Source organism: Pollicipes pollicipes, unplaced genomic scaffold (assembly GCF_011947565.3).
Source record: "Pollicipes pollicipes isolate AB1234 unplaced genomic scaffold, Ppol_2.1 Scaffold_6686;HRSCAF=7923_pilon_pilon_pilon, whole genome shotgun sequence".
Classification (NCBI taxonomy): Eukaryota; Metazoa; Arthropoda; class Thecostraca; order Pollicipedomorpha; family Pollicipedidae; genus Pollicipes; species Pollicipes pollicipes.
The window spans coordinates 9,922,936-9,946,950 of record NW_023596921.1 but is presented as its reverse complement, the minus strand read 5'-3'; the positions used below and the strand labels follow the sequence as shown (position 1 = coordinate 9,946,950).

Genomic DNA, 24,015 nt, shown 5'->3' with positions numbered 1-24,015 from the left:
CATGCAATCAACATACTTATCCTTCTGACGAAGCGAAAGAAGAATAGATGACTGTTTCTTTTTTCATTTCAGCCGTAGACAAATAATGCAAACAGTTGACAAAAAAAAAACACATGCAATGCACTTACAATATCAATACGACTACAGTACACGTCTTCTGAATGTTGTGATGTGACATGACCACTAATTTATACCGCGTATGCATGTTCAACATGTACATAGTTTTTCCACTTCTCGAAACCGATTCAAAAGCGACGCATACGGAATACTACAACGCTAAAACAAGATAACGCACGCGTGTACAAATTTCCTGACACGCAGCCCGCTATCGCACCCTGTATTAACACATTTCACCAAGCCGACTTCACTGTTTCCTAGTCTTTTAAGTTCAAAGTGTGATATTCACTCGCTATTGGTGCTCCCGGTTTTGCATTCAGAAGATTGTCGCTGCTGTTCTACAACTGAAAATATCCGCTCTTTCTTTTTCCAGGTTGAATAATACTCTAAAACACCCACTAGCGTTGTTTTGCCATAATTAAAAAACAAGCCGTGTGTTACGAAACATGTGACGTTATTTACAAGTTACAGACGTTGCGTTACAAAGCTGGCATCTTACGTTACATGTTAGACCGAGATCTCATGCATTATTTTGGACCGTCATAGTGGTTGTCATGTGGCCATATTGAAGCCGCGAGGGCTATTGTCTCGGAATGCATCTGTTTCAGTCGTTAGATGGATTTTTCACCGCACCGATTATGCAGCAATGTCACTGTTGGCCGAGAAACAGCAATGACGTAGGTCAATATATATTTCAGTGCAATTTGCAAATAAGCATATGTGTTACCACGGAAGTTCAAGCAGACATGCCGTCTAAAGCTACGTAAGCTATGCATCTGCTGATGTGCATAACATCAAGGATATGGTCAATTGGCATTTCTACTGGCACGCAGTGACTTTATAAAGCCACCAGCGTACAAAGCAAACAGCGCGTCTAAACTTATCTCCTCCAAAGTGTGCGATTTATTTGCACTGAACCACCCCTTGGTGCATTCTCAACACCATTGGCTTCAGTTGCTGTTGCTTTTGTCGGCTCTGACCGCCTGTATATCCAGCTAAAACTCGTTTATTTATTGCTGTTTTCAGGCAGACAGCGTGCGCTACTTTGTACCTTTGTATTATGCTGCCAATTTCAGCCGTATAATTTTACGTTACAACATAGACAGAGCATTGGTTTGCCATGGGACGTGTCACGTATGAGGGTTCAGTGACCCAGCGACCCAGTAAGCCAATCTGATCGCGAGGACTGGTGGCCCCAAACGCCGAAGCCGGCCAGCCGTCTCGGAGGCGTCCGGTCCAGTCTCCAAGGATCACTTCCCACTGTTCTGCATCTGCTGCTTCAGCCGGTCGATGTAGCTGTCCGCCGCGTCGCCGCCGGTGCCGGCGATTTCGTCCGGTATCTCCACCCCCACTGCAGGTGGCGATACAGGTCAGTGGGGCCTCGTGGTGCCGCGGGGCTACCACAGACCACAGACAATTCGTGAATGGGTTCAATCAGTGAAGCGATCTGGCGCTGAACCAAGAGGCCTGACGCCTGTTTTTTTTTACTTTTGTAGAATACTTTTTCGATCAGTCCCTTTACAAAGACGTCTTATGAAACACTCCATTCTGGGCCCTGGGTGCTGTCCTAGTGGTGTACATCTATCACACATCACTTAAACATGATCAGTCCTTTTACAAAGACGTCTCATGAAACACTCCATTCGAACAACGGCCTGGTCAGATACAAAAAAAGAAATGGAGTGTGACGCACATTAAGTCGCACATGACCTGTCCCAGCACGCTTCCCAAAACCGATTCTGAAGTCAACTCTGAAAAAGATGGAGAGCTCCACAGACTCTGGCAAGCTGTGTCAAAATTATGATTACTAAAATTCATCGAGTTTACCGAAGCTATCACTGGCAATCTAGAATGCATCTATAGAATACCATCGTGGTCAATTTGATCCTACGTGTAGTGTGTGTGTGTGTGTGTGTGTGTGTGTGTGTGTGTGTGTGTGTGTGTGTGTGTGTGTGTGTGTGTGTGTGTGTGTGTGTGTGGTGTGTGTGTGTGTGGTGTGTGTGTGTGTGTGTGTGTGTGTGTGTGTGTGTGTGTGTGTGTGTGTGTGTGTGTGTGTGTGTGTGTGTGTGTGTGTGTGTGTGTGTGTGTGTGTGTGTGTGTGTTGTGGGTGTGTGTGTGGGTGTGTGTTTGTTGTCTGCTGGTTGTTAGAGTGTGTAGAGTTTGGATAGTGTGCGATCATTTTACCAGTCTCTGATATGACTAAGGGCATATGACGAAGGGCATAATAAAAAGCACTGCTGTAAGATGCACACGAGTGCGTTCATCTCCAATTGCACTGGAACGATGAATAAGAGCAACAGACACGGCGTATAAATGGCCATGAATGCTTAAGTGTATAGGGCATCTTTCACAGCCGAGCACTCAGAATTGTTCAGCAGGCTATCCAGTTGGGTTATCCGGGCTCCAGCTGCTCGCAGCAGCTTTCGTTGCCAGACCAGTATCTCCCCGGGGGTCCCGTCGACACATTGCCAAACAAAAGACTTCCAAGTCGCATCTCGAATTAGACGGCGAATGGCGCACCTGCTGGCGACGTGAAATGCTGACTTTACATGACAGGTGAAGCCGGGGAAAAGGGTTGAGACACGTCTGCCCCTCTGCTATGTTTTTTTTTAAGATCTGCTGGGGCATGGCGTGGCGCATCAACGCCCAGATACAACTGTACCGATGTTCACCATCCACAGCTATTCACGCGTCTCCGGCTGTTCGGTCTCCGCTGAAGTATGACAGAAAAATTGCAAACAGTACGGGGAAGCTTTCCCAAATGAGTTGGTGAAATTAAAGACTTTTGATTGGGGCTAATATTTGTGACTGTACCTGTCCATGATGGTCACAAAAGTCTTAACTCTAACCTTTGCAATATCAAGTGCTGCAAATTCCGCAAAAGCCAGGGAGCTTCTACATCCATCCATTGCATCCTTCAAAGCAGGGAGAAAAGTGTGGGCGTCATGCTTTGCACCGTTTGTTAACCTGTGATCACGCGAACTATGTATAAGTGATATATTGCAGTTTTACGAGCCGCTGTGCACACAAACTGAGCAAATAATAATCTCGCACCCACCTCTGGTGACTGCTTTAAGTGATATTCATAAACATCCATCCCACATTTTAGCTCGAATGAAGTTAATTACTTCATAACTTTTAAAAGTCATGGAAGTCACTGGAAATGCGCGCGTCTTATTTGGCCACTTGCATCGTTCTCCATTTTATGCATTAATTGCATCAAATTGATTTTCTTATTAATTCAGCTTTTATTAATCTCTTATTAATTCATCCAGAATCAGAATTAGCAAAGTAGAATGGCATGAATTAACGATTGATGCGACTTACTTGTAAAAATGCGTCCAATTCATGCTATTTCGATTCGGTGCTCAAAAATGCTGAGTCGAATCGATTCGAACCAGGGGAGGGTGAAAAGAGCACATCCCTTCTATGTGCCGACAAATGCGAACCGACGATACTTTTTTGCAACAAGCATGTTCTGAAATTTGGCACAAAACAGCTATGCAACACAAAGCAAGCCTTTGTTCGCTATACTGAATTTAAACCGTCTTTAGCGTTGTCAACTTCAGGTGACTGGGGCAAACTACGAAAGCTTTGTCGCAGATCCTCAATATTGCTTATCCACTTGATTTCACGCTTTCAAATTATGCAGTGGGCGCATCGGAGACACTCGCGTAACACTTAGTTTCAGTGGACATAACCGAAGCTTGAATATTCTCAATGGCGCTTCACGATTGCTATCACATGCACGTGACCTCAATGGCCGAGGTGATTTGTCTGCCACACGCAGGCTTAGTGTGCGGGCAGCACTGCACCAGCCAGCCAGATGAGCCACGGCGCGGCGGACTATCGCTGAGCGCGGAAAACGCTATCTTATTAAAGGTAAACAGCTAAGACGTGCAGGCATGGTGATGCAAGCCCAGTGACCTCTAGAGCACATCTGGACAGGATCAGATTTGCAGAGAGGCTTGGTTGTGCACCCACGTTGCACTGTACTTACGATATCGCTTCATTGGTCTTTGGATGCGACGAAATCCATAAAATCTAGGTCGCTCCACACTTGACTGATATGGCAGCACGTTTTGCAATCTTCGGACTCCAAGAATGGGTTCTGAAACAGAAGTGATATTTTATGCATAGGTCAGATTGGACGTGTATCTGACACGCCCAGACCTGCCGCGGTCTGCCGCCGCCGACCCTGGGTCAGCGGTCGTTTGCCCGTAGCCCCCGGCGGTGGGTCACGTGACCAGGTGGCAAGGTCGGCACGGTGCGGGGCGCGCGGTGGGCAGAGGGATTCGGCGGCCGTAGTAAACAGTGTTCTGCTTGAAGCTGCACCACCGAAACAATATGTCGGGAACGTGTAAACATACATACATACATACACACACACACACACACACACACACACACACACACACACACACACATATATATATATATATATATATATATATATATATATATATATATATATATGAGCTGGAAGAAAACAAGTCGACATCAAAAGAAAGCGCTTGTTTTCTCTTAATCATGTGCTGGGTACAAATGACGCCTTTCATCAGTCTTCTATGACGATTACTTGCTCCAGACGATGCATACAGGCAGGAATTCAAGCATTTGGCTTATTGAAGATGTTTAGTTATGGTGGAAGTGTTCCAAGACGAGCACAAATAATGATAATAACTGGCAGCGTTTCAGCCTCAAGAAATCCCAAACAGCTGAACCATTACCAATGAAAAACTACAGAATGCTTACAACTCAAAGACAATGCTCCACATTTGAAGACAATGAAGCAGGCATCATATATGATGAAATAAGCTCACTTATACCTAATGGTATACCTTTAAGTGGAAATGTTGCTCTAGACGACACACTTCCTCTGTTTGGTAGGCATGTTCCCCAATGCGTCATTGTATGATTACGTCCTCGTACCTCGCACAATATTGAGAGCCAGTTGACGGTCGTTATATCTGGAAGTCGTGCTCACGAACGCCAGACACGGACGACTAGACAGTTGTATTTTCCTTGGCCTTGTTGGCCGCATGGCTGATGGAATGACAGGATTGGAATGACGCTATTATGGCGTCATGGATGCCTAGGTGACCTCGCAATAGCCTCTCAGAAATTCTCTGCACATATTCGCAGGCGGCTCAGAAGCTAGATTGTTTTAAGGCCTTAAGAAGGACAGGGCTGTGAAATGTACCAAACGATCTTCGAGATGACGATTTCAGTAAATACCCCTACACAAATATGGAACACTCCCTTAAATAATTGAACCGCTGCAACTGAACATTTGAAACTGATTTGTATCCCTGGGATTATGCTTTGCTGGACCTGGGCCACATTGCAGTGAAAAAGTGGCACATACCAAAAAATTGTCGACAGCAAGGTCTTTTGACGTCAAATACTACGCAAATGTCAGACAGTCTTCGCAAATGTCACTAAGCGTGCAGCCAACATTACGTATTTTTAGCACTATCTAGTATTGCTAATGCACTGTTACTAATGCAAGGTATTCTACGTCAGTACATGTTTGTACTTTGCGTTTAACTTGACGCAATGGACGAAAATCCCGTGGTAACTGAAAACACTACAATCGTCTTTTGATTTCCCGCAGGCCCTTTTCTAAGACCAAAACTTTGCTGAATTATCACACCGTAAAGAGAGTCTTGCAAGTAGAGAGGAGGTGACCCAATTCATCAGGAACCAACATTGTCACTTTCTGCGCACTCGATTCGAAAACGTCTTTTGGTAAGCTCGATCCGAAGCCCGATACCTTGAGACACGTGCACCATTACGAATCTTGGCTTACAATCGTGCTATCATGCAATCAGGACTAATATTTGGTTTCATGGCTGGAATTTCGCACCCTGAACACCGTCCATTCGCATGCGGGGTGGTTCACTTTTCTTTTGGATAGACACCCAGTGTGTCGTGTAGGTCTCTGATAGGTTAAGAACGCCACACGTCAAATGCGGGTTATATGCTCCTTTTATGACGATACTGCATGGTCTTAAGTTATACAAAAACGGCATAATGTTCGTGCGAATGTCCAATGCAACAAGGGCACCACTGACCTTCCAGGTATGGGCTGCGAATGCACGATGCAACAAGGGCACCACTGACCTTCCAGATATAAGCTGCGAATGCCCAGTGCAACAAGGACACCACTGACCTTCCAGGTATGGGCTGCGAATGCTCAATGCAGCACGTGCACCATCGACCTTCCAGGCATGAGCTGCGAATGCCCAATGCAACACGTGCACCACTGACCTTCCAGGTACTGGTTGCGAATACCCAATGCAGCGCGTGCACCACTGACCATACAGATACGGGTTGCCGATGACCAATGCAGCACGAGCACCACTGACCTTCCAGGTATGGGCTGCGAATGCCCAATGCAACACGTGCACCACTGACCTTCCAGGTATGGGCTGTGAGTGCCCCGTGCAACACGCGCACCACTGACCTCCCAGGTACGGGCTACGGATCTTCTCCAGGCTGCTGACGGGCATGGCATCGTACTCGAGCTCCAGCCTTCGACCGGCACCAGCGGCCAGCAGCAGCCAGAAGCCGACCAGTGCGCGGAAGCCGTACCGAGTTACCATGGCGGCGGCGGCTCTGCAACGGTATGACGTGCCAGCCCAACAGACCCAGCAGCCCATGCCCGCCGAGCCCGACGCACAGGTCACACCGAGAGCCAATCAGCAGCGGTTGACAACCCACGCCCGCCGAGCCCGACGCACAGGTCACACCGAGAGCCAATCAGCAGCGGTTGACAACCCACGCCCGCCGAGCCCGACGCACAGGTCACACCGAGAACCAATCAGCAGCGAGTCACCCGACCGCAGCGACGTGGAACACCGCAAATTGGTGGGCGGTCCGTGAGCAACGCGACAGGTGTGCGATAAACCGAAACGGGCGACACATGTTGAAAGACATACCACTCCGTCCTGTACAGACCTCCGCGTGTGGCTGTGCTCTGCTCCGTCTAGCCGCCAACGATCAGGACTCGGACCCAGGAGGATTCAAGGCGTCTGGAGAGAAATTCCTTGTTTGGCATACATGCGACCAATCAAAAAGTTATGAGAGGTAGGCAGCGAAGAAGCCGCTCCCAAGGGATATCGCAGTTTTTCTCGGCAGGGCCTGGGTGATGCCACGATCTAGGCCAACTTCAAGTTGCAAGTCCGTCCAGGTCACACCCAGAATCATTTTCCTCTCCAAAGTACTCCACGGACATCCGCGTCAGCTTTCCTACGCTCAAGGGCAAACTTCATGTCGTATTCCTTCTTATGGAAAACTATTCACGCGACAGTTTGTATGGCATACATCAGCATAACACTTAACCGTACGCGAATAATCGTAAGTTCAAGTGTTCGTAAACGTTCACAATGTAAAACTGTATGTCCGCATGATTTTTCAAATGCATTTGTTTACTTGTTTACTTGTTTATTTAGCACATAATCGGTCCACAGGCAAAAGCCCAATTGCGGAAGCAGTCCAGTTTAAAAAATAAATACGCGACACGCACAAACAAAAATTTACCCGCACACACACACACACACACACAACACACACGCATGCACATTGCACACAGTCACGCATGCACCTTACACGCTGACACAACGGTCATAAAAAATGCTCTACGAGTGCCGGCTGAACCCAAACAAACCACATCAGAACAATTTTGTTAGCTGGGAAAAGTCACTTGTTAGAAAATGCTGTGGAAAAAATTGCAGGCAACGGCTAGACAAGCGGCAAATCTTTTCACCAGTGTTGACCCTTGTTAGAGTAGGCGAAAAGCTCATAATCCAGTGGAGGACACTGGGAATGAGTATTCGAACCAAACCACATGAGAAACCGGTGGTGTAGTCGTTCGAACCGGGTGAGATGGCAAACGGGAGCATCGCTTCAAACAACGCTACCGCACTCAGTGATTTCACATGGGCGTTGAAGAGACACATCAAGTCCTTTTGATTTAACTGCGCTTGACCAGGACATGACGGCTTGAGACAGTCCAATCTATGTGATTAGCAAAGGTGAGCTGGTGTCCAGGGGACACCAAGATTGCGAATCTGCTGGCAGCTATCCGAGCGTCGATTATTTAGTGCATATGGGCAATGTACAAGTGACGTGCGGAGGGTGAATGGGATGGCATTGCACTTAGCTTGGTTCAATTTCAGGCCCCAGTTTTTGGACCATTCACAAAGGCGATCCAAATCCGCCTGAAGTGTAATGCAATCTGCTTCGTTGTCGATTTGGCGATAAATTTTCACATCATCGGCGTATGTAAGTCGCTCTTTCTCTCTCTCTCTCTCAGTTTTATCAGACATCTGCCAGAAAGCACGAACATCAACGGTTCCAAGATGCTGCCTCTCGTAGCAACTGATCGCATTCAGCCAAACTGCTTGCCGTTCAGCACCAGGCGTTATAACGGTTACTCAAGTACGACTCCAGCCAGCTGTACACGTGGCCAGTGGCGCAAAAATAATGGCCAAGCGTTGTACGGTAGAAGAAGGCGACTAACGCTGGTGAATGCTGATGCGTTTTTGGTGTAAATTGGAATTGCTTGCTTACATTTTGAGATAAATGTCCAGCAGTGTTAAAAAAACATGCTGTATGTAGTTGGATTATACGGCACCTTACAGTACAGTACAGTAAAGCTGTATAGTCCAGGCGCATCGGGCAGAGGCGGGTTAGAGCGAGAAAACCACAATACACGGACGTTAGGGCCACAAAACTTACCGCCAAAACACATATTCAGACAATGGGTACCCTCCTGATCGTCCTCGTGCACGTTGCCATCGCGTTCAAGAGAGGGAGACATGTGCGTTGATGACTTCAAGCACTTAACGAAGGACCAATAACGCTTCGGGTTGTCCTTAGTCTCCCAACGGACCCAGCGCGTGTTCGCGCAATTAAGCATCCACTGCGGTTTCAAAGTCGGCTCTGATAGTATGTAAGGAAGTGCGGTGTCCAGCAATATTTTCGGTGGTCGGACACGCCTTCGTACGTCTGTAATCCAACTCTCTGCCACGCAGCAAGTCTCGAACGAACCGGTTAAACCATGGAGTAAGTTCCTTTCGGAGCTAGACCACATGCATGAAGCCTGCCGTGGCCGCGAACACAAGGTCACGGGACAGGCGGTCAGCAACGTCAACAATTAAATCATTTAAAATACGCCGAGCAATAAGCCTGATTGCATCGTATTTCCTAGAAAACACGCTTCCTTTGCATCACATTTCTTACAGGACACAGTTGTTTGCATATGTATGTTTTGGAAGCGCATTTGCTCACATACACAAATACGCGCCTCCCTTTTCTTACATACACAAAGCTTCTTATCGTCTTTCTTCGTGAACCCCTATTCGCATGGTATTTTTTGCATACTCAATACCTAAGCTTAGAGTGATGGAAATCAGTAATATCAATGGCGCATAGCAGCCGAGAACCGATAACGGATATAAATCAGTAACCGACAACGGGTGAGACAGTGATGAAAAGGGGTGAAGATCAATACACTTTGTTTCCTGCATGATGCAGAAACGTACCTCATCCAATAAAGAAAAACATAAATATCCAGATTCAGAATCTTCTGGGCTGTTTCCTCGCGTTACATGTGTTCATGTAAGACCATATTAACGGAGCCCTTTTGAGAAATGTCTGATGCGATTGGGATCCATTGTCTCCAAGTAAGTCTACATGTGGCGGTCGTATATTAAACAGCGTGATGTTTTTCTTTTAGGATGAATCAGCATTGAAGCTACAGGAAATGAGCAAAGGCAGCAGCAGTCACGCTGTACCCCAGCGGCAGTAGTCATATTATTTTCCATGTGCTAGTACAAATAGTTTTTGCACCAAGTTTCTCGGATGTGAGGAGTTGCGAACGTCAAGTCTTCTTAGTACAAGTGCTCACGTACGACAAATTGCGCGACATTCGGGATGCGAAGGTCTACAAGGATCTCTGACCCCAAGGTTTGCGTTTCCAGGCTTACGCACGAAGCCTTGCGTTCAAACGACAGTGATACGAAGATGTGTGCACGACATTTTGATATGAAGCAATGCACTACGAGTAAATGTGGTATATGTCCGCTACCGAGCGCACTGGTCTGTCGGTTAACGCGCGCTCGGGTGGGGGTCAAATTCACCCTCCAAAGGGTTTTTTTCCTGAATGGTTTCCGAACGGCACGATGTACCCGCGCCCAAATTTGCATAGCTATAGACAATCGAATAGCAAATTGTGTGGTATCAATAATTTAGACATACCTTTTAAGGTCGCTGACCTACAGCAGGTCAAATTCAGGCTATGTATTTAGATAGGGCAATTTCTAGGGAAGCTTTCACTCTAATGCAACAACGGAGTGTTGAACAAGATAATACATCTCTGAGATAATTTCTGAGGCAACACAAGAATGAAATGACCTAATTCCATTGATCTAAGGACGGGTATGAAGGTCAGACCAAGGTCAAAAGCAACCTACTTTATTGCGCTGGAGTTTTCTGTATGGGGTAGCCTCTGGTGCTCATTTCGAATTTATTGATAACAGAAACCGCATCACACATTTTCTATGAACTTGTTAAAGGTCAGAATATGTCACTGATCTGAAATGGCTCAGGTTGACACTTTTTCTAAGAAACATATTGCCTAGCGCAGTCTTTGTCGCTTATTTAATTGCACAGCTCAAAGCAGTCCTGCATGATTTTAGTCACCATGATCTTCAAAAGGTCAAAAAAGATCACTGAGGTGAAATGAGCATGCGACCTGGCGATTATAACAGGAATCTAGATTCTGGGGACACTTTGGAGACCAACTTGGGGCTAAGCCTTGTTTGACCTCATTTGATCTGAAGGCGATGATCTTGAAACCTCAAACTTAAAGGCTAAGTGAGCTCACGTACAGGTCAACACACCTTAAAAATTTGGTGCCTCTGTCCTTCTTAGTTCCTGAAATCTGAAGAGGGTCAAATTGACCCCCGCCCGCGCGAAGAGCACCCAACTGGCCATCCGGGCACGTGTTAACACCACGGGGCGACTAGTAGCGTGGAGGCGGAGGCACCTGTCACTCCAAACAACACGAGACTTCGAGACTTCGACGAGACCGACTTCACAAACCCTCTTCGTGACCGTCAACACGAGGCCGCGCGCGCCTTCCGTATGGTCGGTAGTTTCGCCTGTGTGTAATCTCAGCACACTCGCCCCCCCCTAGCCGAGAGCAGCAGCCATGCCCGTCCCGCCAATGGCACTGTCAGGCGCACGGCGGCCGGCAAAAGGCAGTGCCTGGCGCCACTTTCGCCACGAGACCGGCGGCGAGGGCGGGTGGGGTCCCGTGCCGCCGGAAGCCGTCGAGCGTCTCGCGGGCCGTATTCAGCGGTGCTGATCGGGCCGGCTGGCGGGATACGGCTGACAGGGACAGGTGCCCAGGAGTTAATGGGAGCATATGGAGCAAGAGACTCCCCATACATGGGGCCGACGCGCGCTGATGCGGCGAGTAGGAGGTGCTGAACTTCTGGTTAATGGTGGCATACGGAACAAGAGGTGACCCATACATGGGGCCGGCGCGCGCTGATGCGGCGAGTGGGAGGTGCTGAACTTCTGATTAATGGTGGCATACGGAACAAGAGGTGCCCCATACATGGGGCCGACGCGCGCTGATGCGGCGAGTAGGAGGTACTGAGGAGTAGGAGGGGCTGAACTTCTGGTTGGACCCGGAGCTACGGACACCTGTTCATTTTTCATTTCCGTTCTGGCAATACGTGAGCCTCGAAATGACGCAGGTAGGCTTCGTATCAAATGGCGCTAGTATGCAATACAACAGGAGTCGTGTGAACAAATTATACCTGGTATGAGTATAATGTAATAAGAGCAAGCATATCATCATAATTTCAATCGTAAAACAGCTACAATAAATATCCCACTCTGTTTTTGTCTGTTTTATTAAGCTTTGACGCGTTTGTGGCATGTGATCGTTTCTCACTTCCCGTGTTAGTTTCATAGACACATACTGCAGCGAACACGATTTTAAAAGCAAACTGTTTCGTACAGAGGGCGACTCGGTTCCAATTAGTTAGTAGTGCACTTTTAAGTCGTGTGTGCGGAAAACTTATCTGAAAAATACGTCATTCCCTGCCCACATGCTCACGTATCGGAATTACAAACGGTTCAAGGTAAAGTTCCATTCTGCAACAGCTTTGCACATATAAGATTCGGTTCTTTATCGCAAGATTTACTTATCTTAATCATAGATCAAAGAAAACTGTATGCAACCTCCCCACAATATTGCTGGTCACATTGTTGAAATGAATGTAGCATGTGATGTATCCCTCAAGGAAGTCTCGGCAGACGATGGCACATTCCTCTGTATTCTTACAGTCACGATTGCACCGTGCTAAAAAGCAGGCGCTCTGCCCGTGTATTTATTTATCTTTTCCGGTATTGATGGCCAAAAATTATTGGGCTGCTCGGTATCTTGGCGATATTCTTCGCCTCATGGTGTGAAAAACTTGGTTCTACCCAACGGGACTCGAACCTGGATGTCTGGAGGCAGAAGCACACTGTCAGTAAAATGCAATATACATTTCCTGGTAGTTTTTCGGGGTTGCTGCAAAGGCTGGACATATCACTTCTTTAAACTCGAAACTCGAAGTGCATTCAGTACTGTGGCGTCTGCGTCGTCTGCGCTTGTTCTCAGGAACAGATCGCGTAGGAGAAGCAAAACATAACTTTCAAAACCAGCTGAACGAAAATGTCCAGATACTATTTCCTACAGGCTGCGTCCTGTCTGTCTGCCTGTCTGTCCTTCGTCTGTCTTGTCTGTATGTCTGTCTGTCTCTGTGCTGTCCGTCTGTCCTGTCTGTCTGTCTGTCTGCCTGTTGTCTGTCTGTCTGGTCTGTCTGTCCTGACTGTCTGTCTGTCTGTCTTGTCTGTCTGTCTGTTAGGTCTGTCTGTCTGTCTGTCTGTCTGCCTCCTGGTCTGACTGTCTGTCTGTCTGTCTGTCTGTCCTGTCTGTCTGTCCGGTCTGTCTGTCTGTATGTCCGACTGTCTGTCTGTCTTGCCCGTCCGTCTGTTGGTTCTGTCCTTCTGTCCTTTCTGGTCCATCTGTCCATCTGTCCATCTGTCCGTCTGTCTGCTTGTCTGCCCGTCTGTCCGATTTTCGTAACACTGTCCACGTGCGGCGCGGTGGATTGCCTGAATGATGAAATTGGGACACGACGCCAGGCACACGACGCGGTTTTCCACGGGTTGGTCACGAGCCTCTTGCGTCCGGGGTTCGGAGCGTGGCACGTGACTGCCGCTGACTGTTTTAGGTCCATTTGGTTTTGCACGGGCGGCTCAAAATGTACCGACGACAAAGCCGACGGGCAGCCGTTCGGCACCGTAGCCACATCATGGCAACCGAGGGTCGGAGCGACAAGAAATTCACACGCTTTGGTAGACAATTGAACAGGGCATCACGTGGCGCCAGGCGTGTTGTCGCACTCACCACCTGACATGTGCATAGAAGCAACCAGCATCATTTTGACCGTTTTTTACGGTTTTCGCGTGCTACACTGTATTTTCGCAGCCAGAGTGTTTGGAGACACGAATTCAATTTTATTGTCGAGTGACGTACCGTCGTTAACTCTTGTGGCCAACACGAGTAAATGCGACGAGCAGCTGCGCCAGCATTCGTTGGACAAGCCGGGAACGTCGGCATTTTGAAAAACGGTGCTGAATACAACACGCGGTCAGAGTTCATTTTCAGAGTGCAACCAGAGTTCATTTTCCATCATATGCAGCGTCCTAGATGCCCTAGATCCATAGATGAATTTTACCTGAGCGGTGGTAACTTCATATTTCGCGTCGCCAAAATGACACCGTTTAATCGTCTAGCCGCTGGCGGCCAGTATTTTAAGAAAAACGACGAATCGCGCGCGCTGTACCTTGTCTGCGTCTGGCAGCCGTCATTCATTCATTCATTCATGCATTCATTCATTCTTGCGTCGAGAAAGGTGAGCTTTAGTGACAATCAAATGCATTACCCCAGCTCTTTGATTTCACAAATGCTAGAGAATCAACACACATCGAACGAAGAATGAGCTGCAACGTGTTCGATAAAAAGAACTACGAAATGCAGTGAATTCTCAGCGAAGCCTACTGCTACAAGCAGTACTGTAGAGTCTGATGCCATAGAAGCATTCCAGCGGCATTGGCCAGTGGCAGAGGTGAAATTAGGGTTATCTGACATCTGCAGTAGTAGAAAGTGCGGTTTTCTTGAACTTTTAAAATGCATAACAACGCTCCAACCGCAGTGGAGATCTGGAGAGCCAGATGTGAACGTCCCTGGTAGTCAGCACATAACAACCGGTTCCCTTCAAACATCCCGGCAGCCAGAGTTTGGGTCGGTCAAGGAATCCCACAAATGGTGTTCAGTGCACCCCGAAACGCTGCAACCGTAAATGGCGCAGGAACGCTCCGTCGCTAAGCAAAGCAAACCAGCCAGCACTGGACTGCAGCTATTTCCTAAGGTTGCATCTGTCTGTCAGTCTTTTTGACCCCTTTTGCAACGTTCATATTAATGCTACCTATGGGTCCACGCTATCCTGGGTTTGCAATTGTTTCTTAAAAGAGATCAAATGAAGCTGTTTAGGCATCTGGAACTTCCACGCTTATAAAGAGGGTGATAGGGTAGCGAAAACCGATAGGGTAGCATCACTGCAAACATATGATAAACGTTATCACACCGTTTGTGGATTTCGTGCCATCGCGCGATCACCTATCCACGCCTCAAAGCTGACAATGCACCACAAAGCAGTAAAAATAAGTGATCCAGAAGCATCATTTAAGGCATTCTTCTGTAATGAGCCCCCGATCTACTTACTAATACAAAGCCAGCGATTGTCTAGCGTTCAAATATTGCTCCCCACATTTCCGGCCAGCATTTATTCAGCGACCCGCCGTTCGGCCCGTGAACGGCGTTACGCAAAACGGGACAAGCAGACTGACAGACAGATGCACCCTAAGCAAACAGTTGAAGACAAGAGCTGGCGGGCTCACTTCACTAAACGACGGAGCGTCTATATACGAGTTATGGTTGCATTATTTTCGGGATGCGCTGAGCACCATTCATTTGATTCCAAACCGACCTGAACCCTGGCTGCTCAGATGTCTGTCGGAAACCGGGTGTTCTGTGCTGACTACCAGGGACGTTCACATCTGGCTCTCCAGATCCCCACTGCGATTGAAACGTTGTTATGCATTGCAAAATTTCAAGAAAACCGCACTTTCTACCACTGCAAATGTCATATAACCCTAATTTCGCCACTGCCACTTGCCCATGCTGCTGCAATGTTTCTGTGGTGTCAGACTCGTTAGTGACTCCAACACACGCCTCGTGAAGCCAATGTAATAGTACTGTTTTGTCGTAGCAGCAGGCTTCACTGAAAACCTAATGCATTTCGTAGGTCTTCTTATCGAACTCGTTGCAACTCATTGTTCGGTCGATGCGTGGGGTTTCTCTGGCATTTGTCAAAGCGAAGAGCTCGGGTAATGCACTTGATTGTCACCACAGCTCCCCTTTCCCGCCACATCTAACGGAGGATTGAATGAATGGATGAATGAATGAGTGACGGCTGTCGGATGCCGACAAGATACGGCGCGCGTACGATTCGTCGTTTTACTTAAAATGCTGGCTGCCGGCGGCTGGACCCTTGGGTCTACCGGTTCCATTTTGGCGACACGAGAATTTAAATTTGTCACCGTCTAGGTACAATCCATCTGTGGACAGGAGAGTGCATATGGTGGCAAATAAATGGATGATAAATGTAGTCAGATACCTAAACGAATCAGTAGACGCAGCGATGTCAATATAGCCGCGACCTGGTCACAGTTTCGACGAAAGCGTATTGTATTCGACACCGTCTTTTTCAAATGCTAACATTCCTGGCTTACCCAACGAATACTGGTGCACCTGCGCGTCGCGTTCACTCGTGTTGGCCTCATGAATAAACGGCGGTGCATCGGTCGACGTTTTCGAATGGAATTCGCGCCTCGAAACACTCTGGCTGCCGGAATACAGTAAAAACGCGTGATGATGTAAAAACCGTCGAATTAATATTGGCAGCTTCTATGCACATACCTTGTGGCGAGTCCGACCTTGTGTCTGGCACCACGCGTTTCCCTGTTCCACTATCTACCTAAGCGTGTGAATTTCTCGTCGCTCCGGTCCCTGGTTGCCTGGTCGCCGGTTTTGTCGCCGGTGACATTTCTGGCCGCCCGTTGAAAACCAATGAAACTAAAACGGTTCTTCCGCCACGTGCCACGCCCGAACCCTGGACCGCAGTGACTCGCGATCTTCCTGTGGAAAACCGCCTCGTGCGTCTGCACCTCGTGTCCACATTTCACTACTCAGCGACCCACTGTTCGGCTCGTGGATGGTGTTATGCAAGACGTAACGCCGCCTTTAAAACGTGACGGACATGCACACAGACGCACCCTGAGCAAATAGCACATGAACCCTCTCTTTGAGCTGGTTTCGAAAGTTATGTTTTGTTTTTCATACATAATTTATTCCTGGGAACAAACTACCAGATATGTCATGTGCCACGCCCTGGCGTGTGCATTTTCATTGGAGTCCATTTACATGCCAAAGTCCACTTTCAGCTAAACATGCTGGGCTCTCCAACGCTGATCAAACTTTTGGGTTTACACTAGGCTTACAAATTCATACTACCGTGAGACAGCACAAGACACTCGGTTTTACGACGGCATGTTCATGTTCGCGTGGTCTGTCATCAATACAGATACTTACGTAGACAGGTTTGCGGGTGACTGTGGTGTAGTGGTCAGGGCGCCCGGCTGTGAACCATCAGTCTTGTGTTCGGATCCCTGTCATGCTACCAACGTATCTCACGTGCTACCTAATGAAGGCATCCGTCTCGAAATGACCCTGGTGGTCGGTGAGACGTAAAGCCCTTACCATTATAAATAAACATATTTCTTCGCCTTGCGCTGTTAAGATTTTTGTGCTAATCTGATGTCCAGGCAGGGCAATAAAAGTCGGGTAGAAAGAAGTCCCGTACATGAACTTCAACGTAAGACTCGAATTTTGCTAGGTGTACAACGACGTGCTAAAATTTCAATTTCCGCTAAAGACATGTCGGCCTCTGATTGCAGGCTGGGTGACGGAGACCATGTTGACGCTATTGTCCAGCTTTTCCAACGGCAACAAAAAACTGCCAAGAAATGAATGTTATATTTTACTGATAGCGAGCATCTGCTTCCAGAAATCCGGAGTCAAGTCCCAGTGTGAAGAGCCACCCTTTTGGCATCATTGGCTGGAGAATATTGCCAAGATACCAAGGGCAACAACAATTTTTGAGTTCGAAGCAAGTTGCAAAATTAAATCGAAGAGCCCCTGCTGTTTACTTCCAGTGGCATACTACCAGTTATGCAATGCGAAGCTTCGCGAGCTAAGCGGCCTCCAAGGCCTTTGATCAGTCACTCCATGTGCACCATGTAATTGCCTGTCGTAATGATGAGGCAAAGATATCGGCTAAAATAAAAGCGGTGCACTCTAAACGATTTCTAATAATCCCCGTCACCAGTCGGGAAAATCTCTTCGAGAGGCGCATTTGTGATGGACACTGAAAGTGACGCCGTTATTGTAGCTTTGGTGCATTTCGCAGCCTTTCGCCGTAAAAGTTCACAAATAAACCTCGATACATGAAAGAGGCAGCGCAATGAATGCGAAGGCGAAGCTGAGAATCGCTCTTCCGAGATTGTTCGTCATCGTGAGTTTAATTTTGAATTTTTCAGTGCATTTTCCTCACGACACGCTGTTCACAGTACTTACAGGTATTCATCCATGCAACAGCATTTTGTGAAAGTAATATACGTTTCTTTTCATCTATGATGGAAATACGAATATCCTGCGATAAAGAACCGAATGTTAACGGTGGAAAGTTTTTGTGAGAGGGAGCCATATCCCGAATTTTTCTACTTCCAACGCGTGAATATCTGGGCAGGGAATGACAGGTCTTACAGGCTATTTCACCTCACACACAACTAAAAAATAGAAATATTAAGTAAGACAAACCAAGCCGACCTTTGTGCTTAACAGCTCGTTTTTGCATTGTGTTTGCTGCAGTTTGTGTCCATGAAACTTACCACGGGAAGTAAGAATCGAACACATGCCATAGACGCACCAGAGCACAGTAAAACAAAAAAGCAGCGTGGGATATTCCGAGTGACTGTCTTGCGATTGAACGAATGACGACTTGCCTGTAGTGATTCCATTGTAGCTCATCCCAGCTATGACATTTTTGAATGACTCCTGTTGTATTGTTTACTTGAGTAATCGGGTACGAAGCCGTGTCCCGCGCTAGGCTCCCGTGTTACCTGATCGTGTATTCTGGCCTTTAATTTGGAGTTATATGCCCAGATCTATTCAAAACCCATTTCAAAAGCAAGCCAGTTGCGATTGAGACGGTGTGCAAATGTGTGCTGGTGAATTTGCAGCAAGATCGTGTTGTGAATCTCGAAAAGTCAGCAACCAGAGAGCATGCAGCCCTCCGAAACATGGGAAGCTCAGCCTCCTCCCCCTCCCTTCCCCACCACCCATCAACGGCAGCTCGAGTGCTCTGCCCAGCTTCGTAAGGCATGATTGAGGCTACACCAGCAAGAAAAAACACGATGTGAAAAACACCGGCCGCGCCGCAGTGCGCCCTCCGGCGCGGCGGCCGGCCGGCACCGCGAGCGACTTGCCAGAGTCCGGCGGTGCTGCAGGGCTGGACGGCGCGTCTCACCTGCCCCCCCCCCCCCCTCATCGGCACACCGCCAGGCCGCACAACAGGGCATCGTGCGGGCATCGTCACGGCATCGTCACGGCATGGCCGGGTCGTTAAAAACCGAGTTATGCTTAGTCACATACCCCGTGAATGAGGTGGGGTGCATCAATCGCGGGATGCAGCATATAAATGTGTGGTGCATGCAAGCTTTGGCAAAGCGGTACTGACAACATGACTGCAATATCAAACAGGGAAAACGACCAATAAGGAAAGAATGGTTTAAATCTCATGCAGTCACATTTTCTGATCAGTGGAGAGGATTGCATACTTTTTTTAATGATGACTAGATGGTATTTTGTTGTTCGGTACCTCCTTCGTCGCTCAAGTATTTTTGTGTGTAAAAACCCGAAGTTGGTCGAATGGAGAGCTTTTGAAGAAACGGCTTTATGCACATACACGAGCAAAGTACCAGACCCATATTGTGTTGACTACCACATATCTCATATTTTAGGAATAAAAGAGTGCGCACCAGGAACACGTTTGTTGCTAACAATGCACGGAGATGCAATGATTGGCTGTGGACGTATTGCCTATTCGTACATATGGAAACGGCTCGGCTCGCGGGGGGGGGGGCGGTACATAATGTTGCAAGGTCAGCAACGTTTGCCGTGCTACTCTCTATACTGAACAGTGTCTGTGGGTTATGTCTGTTTGTGCCACGCGCCGCTGTTCTGAGCGTCGTGTTGGCGGTGCTGGTCGCTCACCTGTGCGATGCTCCGGCAGTGCTGGTGCTGCGCTTCTCCGACGATGCTCCTCACTCGGCTGTGCGCTGCGCCGTCGATGCTGCTGTCTGGCCCGTGCGCCGTCGGTGCTGCCGCCTGGCCTGAACGCCGTCGGTGCCGCTGTCTGGTCCGTGCGCCGCGGCGTTGGCTATGACGTCTGCGGCGCCGCACCGCTCGTTTTTATACGGTTCCGGCGCGCGTCGCGGGGCCTCTGCGGCGCCGGACGGCACCTGCGCCGCCCCCGGGGGGCGCCCGGCGCAGCTACGCGCGCTGCGAGGTCCTTCCTCCGTCCGCCGCCCTGCGCCTCTAATGGATTAATGGCAGGCGGACAGGGTCAGACACTTCGGCCGGTCAGGGGTACGCAGCTGTCACACGCTGTAACGCGGCTCGCAGAGCGGCAGCAGGGGAGAGACTGCGTGCGTGACGGTCTCACACATAAACTATCGTTGGCAGCCGGCTGGCTGCTCAGTGCTGAACTCAGGATGTGCGACAGTCCTGCCGTCTGGGATGCATTGTTCGCAGTGCCGGTGCGTAGCGAGGTGACTACAGTTTCAGTGTCTCTGAACGTGGGAAGACGCAAGCCGTTTTACGGAAGATTTTGTCATGGTCACCGTTGTACCAAAATCACGCCTCTATGCCTTCTGGCTGCCACTGAGCACATCGTTTCGCTGTGTTTGGTCCCCCACGTGACGTAACAACACCAGTCCGACGACAAGCCGTTGTTGTTCCGTCATTTTTTACTTTTTTTTTGTTGCTTAAGTCACGTGACACCTTCCGGTGACATCAGCGATAATCCGGTCGCATCGTGACGACAACGACACCTGCGGTAACCCGATGGTCTGTATCTGATCGGATCGGTGACCTGATGGTCTGGACCTGATCAGTTCAGTGACCTGGTCGCCAGGACCTGATCGGATCTGCGACTTGTGCCCTTGGAACTCACTGGATCAGTGACGTGGTCGCCGCAGGTCGCCGCGACTGTGGCGTAAGATATCACGTTTGGATGAGGGTCGAAATAGATACAATCGCTGGATTGCACGTCTTTTTTGCTGGAAATGTTGTCGCCTCGTGTTCTGACCGATTGCCTAGCGCGCGTCGCATTCACCGACCGGCTAAGCTAATCACGTTGTCTTGTGTATTGCGTTTGGAGAAACAAACGCCTTTAAAACTGAAGCTAATCTCAGTCTCAGGTCAAACCGGTTGTTTAGTTACTCGGATTAGAGCCCTATCGACCAGCCTCGATCATTTCAGGGCTGTAGGATGAACGAGCGTGGGTGACGGTGTGGCAAGGCTGCACACACCTGGAGACCTACCCGCCAAGGCTTAACTCGCACGGTAGAGCTGCCACTTTCTGAAACTGGGAAAGCCCGTAAACGCCTCGCTCCCAAATCTGAAAACCCGCCATGCCAAGTAAGGCTCGTTTCCCCAAATAAGCCCTCATGGGGCCGCCAATCCTATTTTGTATTTTGGATACACATAATCTACCTTACAATATTATCAGTTCCGAAGCAAGAAATTGTAAGAAGCTTTCGAACCTAGGTATTCCTTCAGTTGATTTTCACGACTAACATCAAGAAGCCCTATTTTTCATTCCAGGCACACGGACTTGGTGTCATCATAATATAAGGCCACCATAAAATACGTAACGCTACTAGCTTGCAGCCCCACCTGCTTTTTATAAACTAACACTGGATTAAGTTGTGTTTTATTCATCTCGAGATCTAGCAAACTGGAACGACGGCTAATTTTGCAGACTGATGAAGAGCCAACGTCTGCTGCATCCAAGATAGGTCGTTTTTTGTAGCCAACTGCACAGCTATTTAGGCACTCCACATTGCATACTTCTTTTACATTTTCAAATACATCCTTTTGTTTTTATCCTATAAAATGCATGCTTCTTTTACTTGGTAAGTTCCCTGAGAGAGCAATGGACATGAGCCTGTAGCCACTTGAAAATTGAAACAAAAAGAATTATGAATAAATCTTCTAACCATTTTCAAGCGTCGTTTGCTACCTCCATTGCAAGCACTGGTATTTGGCGGTCAAAGCCCCGCGCTTTCGAAATTCGCTAAGGAAGTGACTACATTACACAAGAGTCGAGACGTTGCTTTTCACTGTCAATTGCAGTCAAAACAGCGTAGTCTGGTTCGATGTGACGCGCCGTCAATTCCCATGAGCAAACCTCATAATGGCCCCCCGGACATCTTCCATTCGCTCGCGCTGAATCAGCGACCACAGCCCACTGAAATATGGACAGAAGCAGCAGCCGATAATGACGCTCTAAGGACTCTGGCTGCCTGAGCTTGTCAGCGGCTCGATCAGCAAATTGGCCGAGTGGTGGGCGCCAAACGTGCTTGCGCTGTCGACAGTTTGTGTGAATAAGCATTGCCTGTGCCCACCCGGCCAATATCCGTGCAATTGCCGGCCTCACACAGCGCGGCAGCGCGCCGCGTGCTCAAGAGGCTGGCGTCCACGCCAACGTGCAGCGAGCAGGCATTTGCGGCCGCGCGCTCACTAGGCCTCGCTAGTTAGGCCTTCACGAGGCCTTCACTAGTCTTATGTACTGCATGTATTTGGGCTCCAGAAGGTTGGGGGGAGCAAACACGTCGTTGGGGAAGCCAGATTGGATGTTGGGGAAAGCAGGGACTCACCCAAAAGAATACAAATCAAAACCCGTGTTCGTGCACACAACTTCATTGATGATTGTTTGATGCCAGCTAAAGCCACTGTCTGGATAAGGTGCGAGGTGTATAGGCCGATGGATCCAATAATGGTCGTTATAATAACAATATGTGCTGGCAACGTCAAACAGTGTCTATTTTTATGTAAAATGGCAGCAAGACTGCAATTCAGTCACATTCGAAATTTATCACTCATTTAACATACTTTAATTGTTCCACATGTTTCCAGGAAGCGCAGATATTCCAGCACATGTAAGGCTTCCACAACAGGGAAAAATACGCTGCAAAGTTGCCGAAACAGAGAGGTTTTTTACCCGCGCTCCCAGAGCCTGCTGCTGGTCACACAGGAGTGTTACACAACACGCCGTCGTCAAATTGCCGTGTGTCGAGTACGAAAGTGACGTGGGTGGTACACCTGGGTCCTGTAAACATACAAGTAAAACGGAACGGGGCCGGAACGAGTCAGGGCTTCGTAGTGTGAGCAAAGTTGCTTGTTGTTGATACGTTGATATTGTTGAAAAACGAGGATCACTGACATGTTGATGAACGAACGACTTTGAACAACACCCTCCGCTCCCGGGGCACACGCCATCTCCAGGGGAGGGGGATTGCGCCCAAACAAGGACGTTGTAACCGGGGAAGCGGGACAGTGGGGTATCCCCCCCCCCCCAACTTGAAAGCTATGGGTTGCCGCCCCCTTCCCATACTTGGAGGGTCTGTGAAGGATCGATTCTGGTATGTTAAGGGCCCATGCTGAACGGTAATGGGGTAATGTAAGGATGTTGAAGTGCATTCTGACCTGTGAAGGTCTCGCTCTGGGGTTTTTGGGCCCCTTCTGACCAAAGAAGAGCAATTCAGAGTCTTAAGAGTGTCCGTTTCGGCCTGTCGAGGCCCATTCTGATCAGAATACGGCCCATTATTGGCTGTGGCGGCCGATTCTGGCCTGTAAAGGAATCATTCTGACCTTAAGAGGGTTCGTTCTGATCTTAAAAGGACCCATTCTGGCCTTTGGAGGGCCCATTTTGACATGTAGACCGTTATGACCTGTAGGCAGTCCATTATTTGCTATCGAGATCGCAACTCCATTGTGGCTTACACAGGGTCATTCTGGTATGTCAGGGCCTTTCATCAAGGTTTAGGGCTCATTTTGGCATTTTGGAGTTCCCTCTCACCCCAACTTGAATATAATTCCGGCGCCCCTGCACTCGAATCCTCCTTGGCCACATCGCCGTCGGTTGCGTGCGTAACGTGATCAGCGCGGCGCTAGGCAGTGTCCCTACAGAGCTGGGCTGCGGCTGTGGCTGCGTTTGCGGTTCGGTCTGGGCCTGGTACTGGGGCTCGTAGCTTTACAGCACATTCTGGTAGCTTTACAGCACACTTATACCACGAGTGAAATTTTTGCATGTGCTGGACTAAATACGCTTCTAGGAACAGTTTTCGCCTCCTTAATTTTCATTTACAGCATACAATGCAATTTACAGACGTTAGCTATGTGGGGATCGGCCCTTGAAAAGTTGTAAGGTAAGATGTAGTTTAAGTTCACTGGTAACCATTCACTGCCAGTTCTGGCCATCATTGCATAATGTGGATCGCTCACAAATTGCCTTAAGCTGCGTGCAAGGGGATATGGTTACACAGGTATCTGTGCGTCCAAGCTAAATCCAAGGTGCA

At 48.5% G+C, this 24,015-nt stretch overlaps 1 protein-coding gene across 1 annotated transcript; it reads right to left on the bottom strand.

Moving 5' to 3' along the window:
- LOC119107738 (uncharacterized) lies at positions 1 to 19,792 on the bottom strand. Its single transcript, XM_037231288.1, has 4 exons — positions 19,646 to 19,792; positions 6,587 to 6,738; positions 4,118 to 4,228; positions 1 to 1,468 (listed from the first exon to the last, which is right to left on the bottom strand). Exons 2-4 carry the CDS (start codon positions 6,723 to 6,725, stop codon positions 1,368 to 1,370), a joined length of 351 nt encoding a protein of 116 aa, XP_037087183.1. The 5' UTR covers positions 6,726 to 6,738; positions 19,646 to 19,792; the 3' UTR covers positions 1 to 1,367.
- Between the last annotated feature and the right edge of the window lie 4,223 nt (positions 19,793 to 24,015).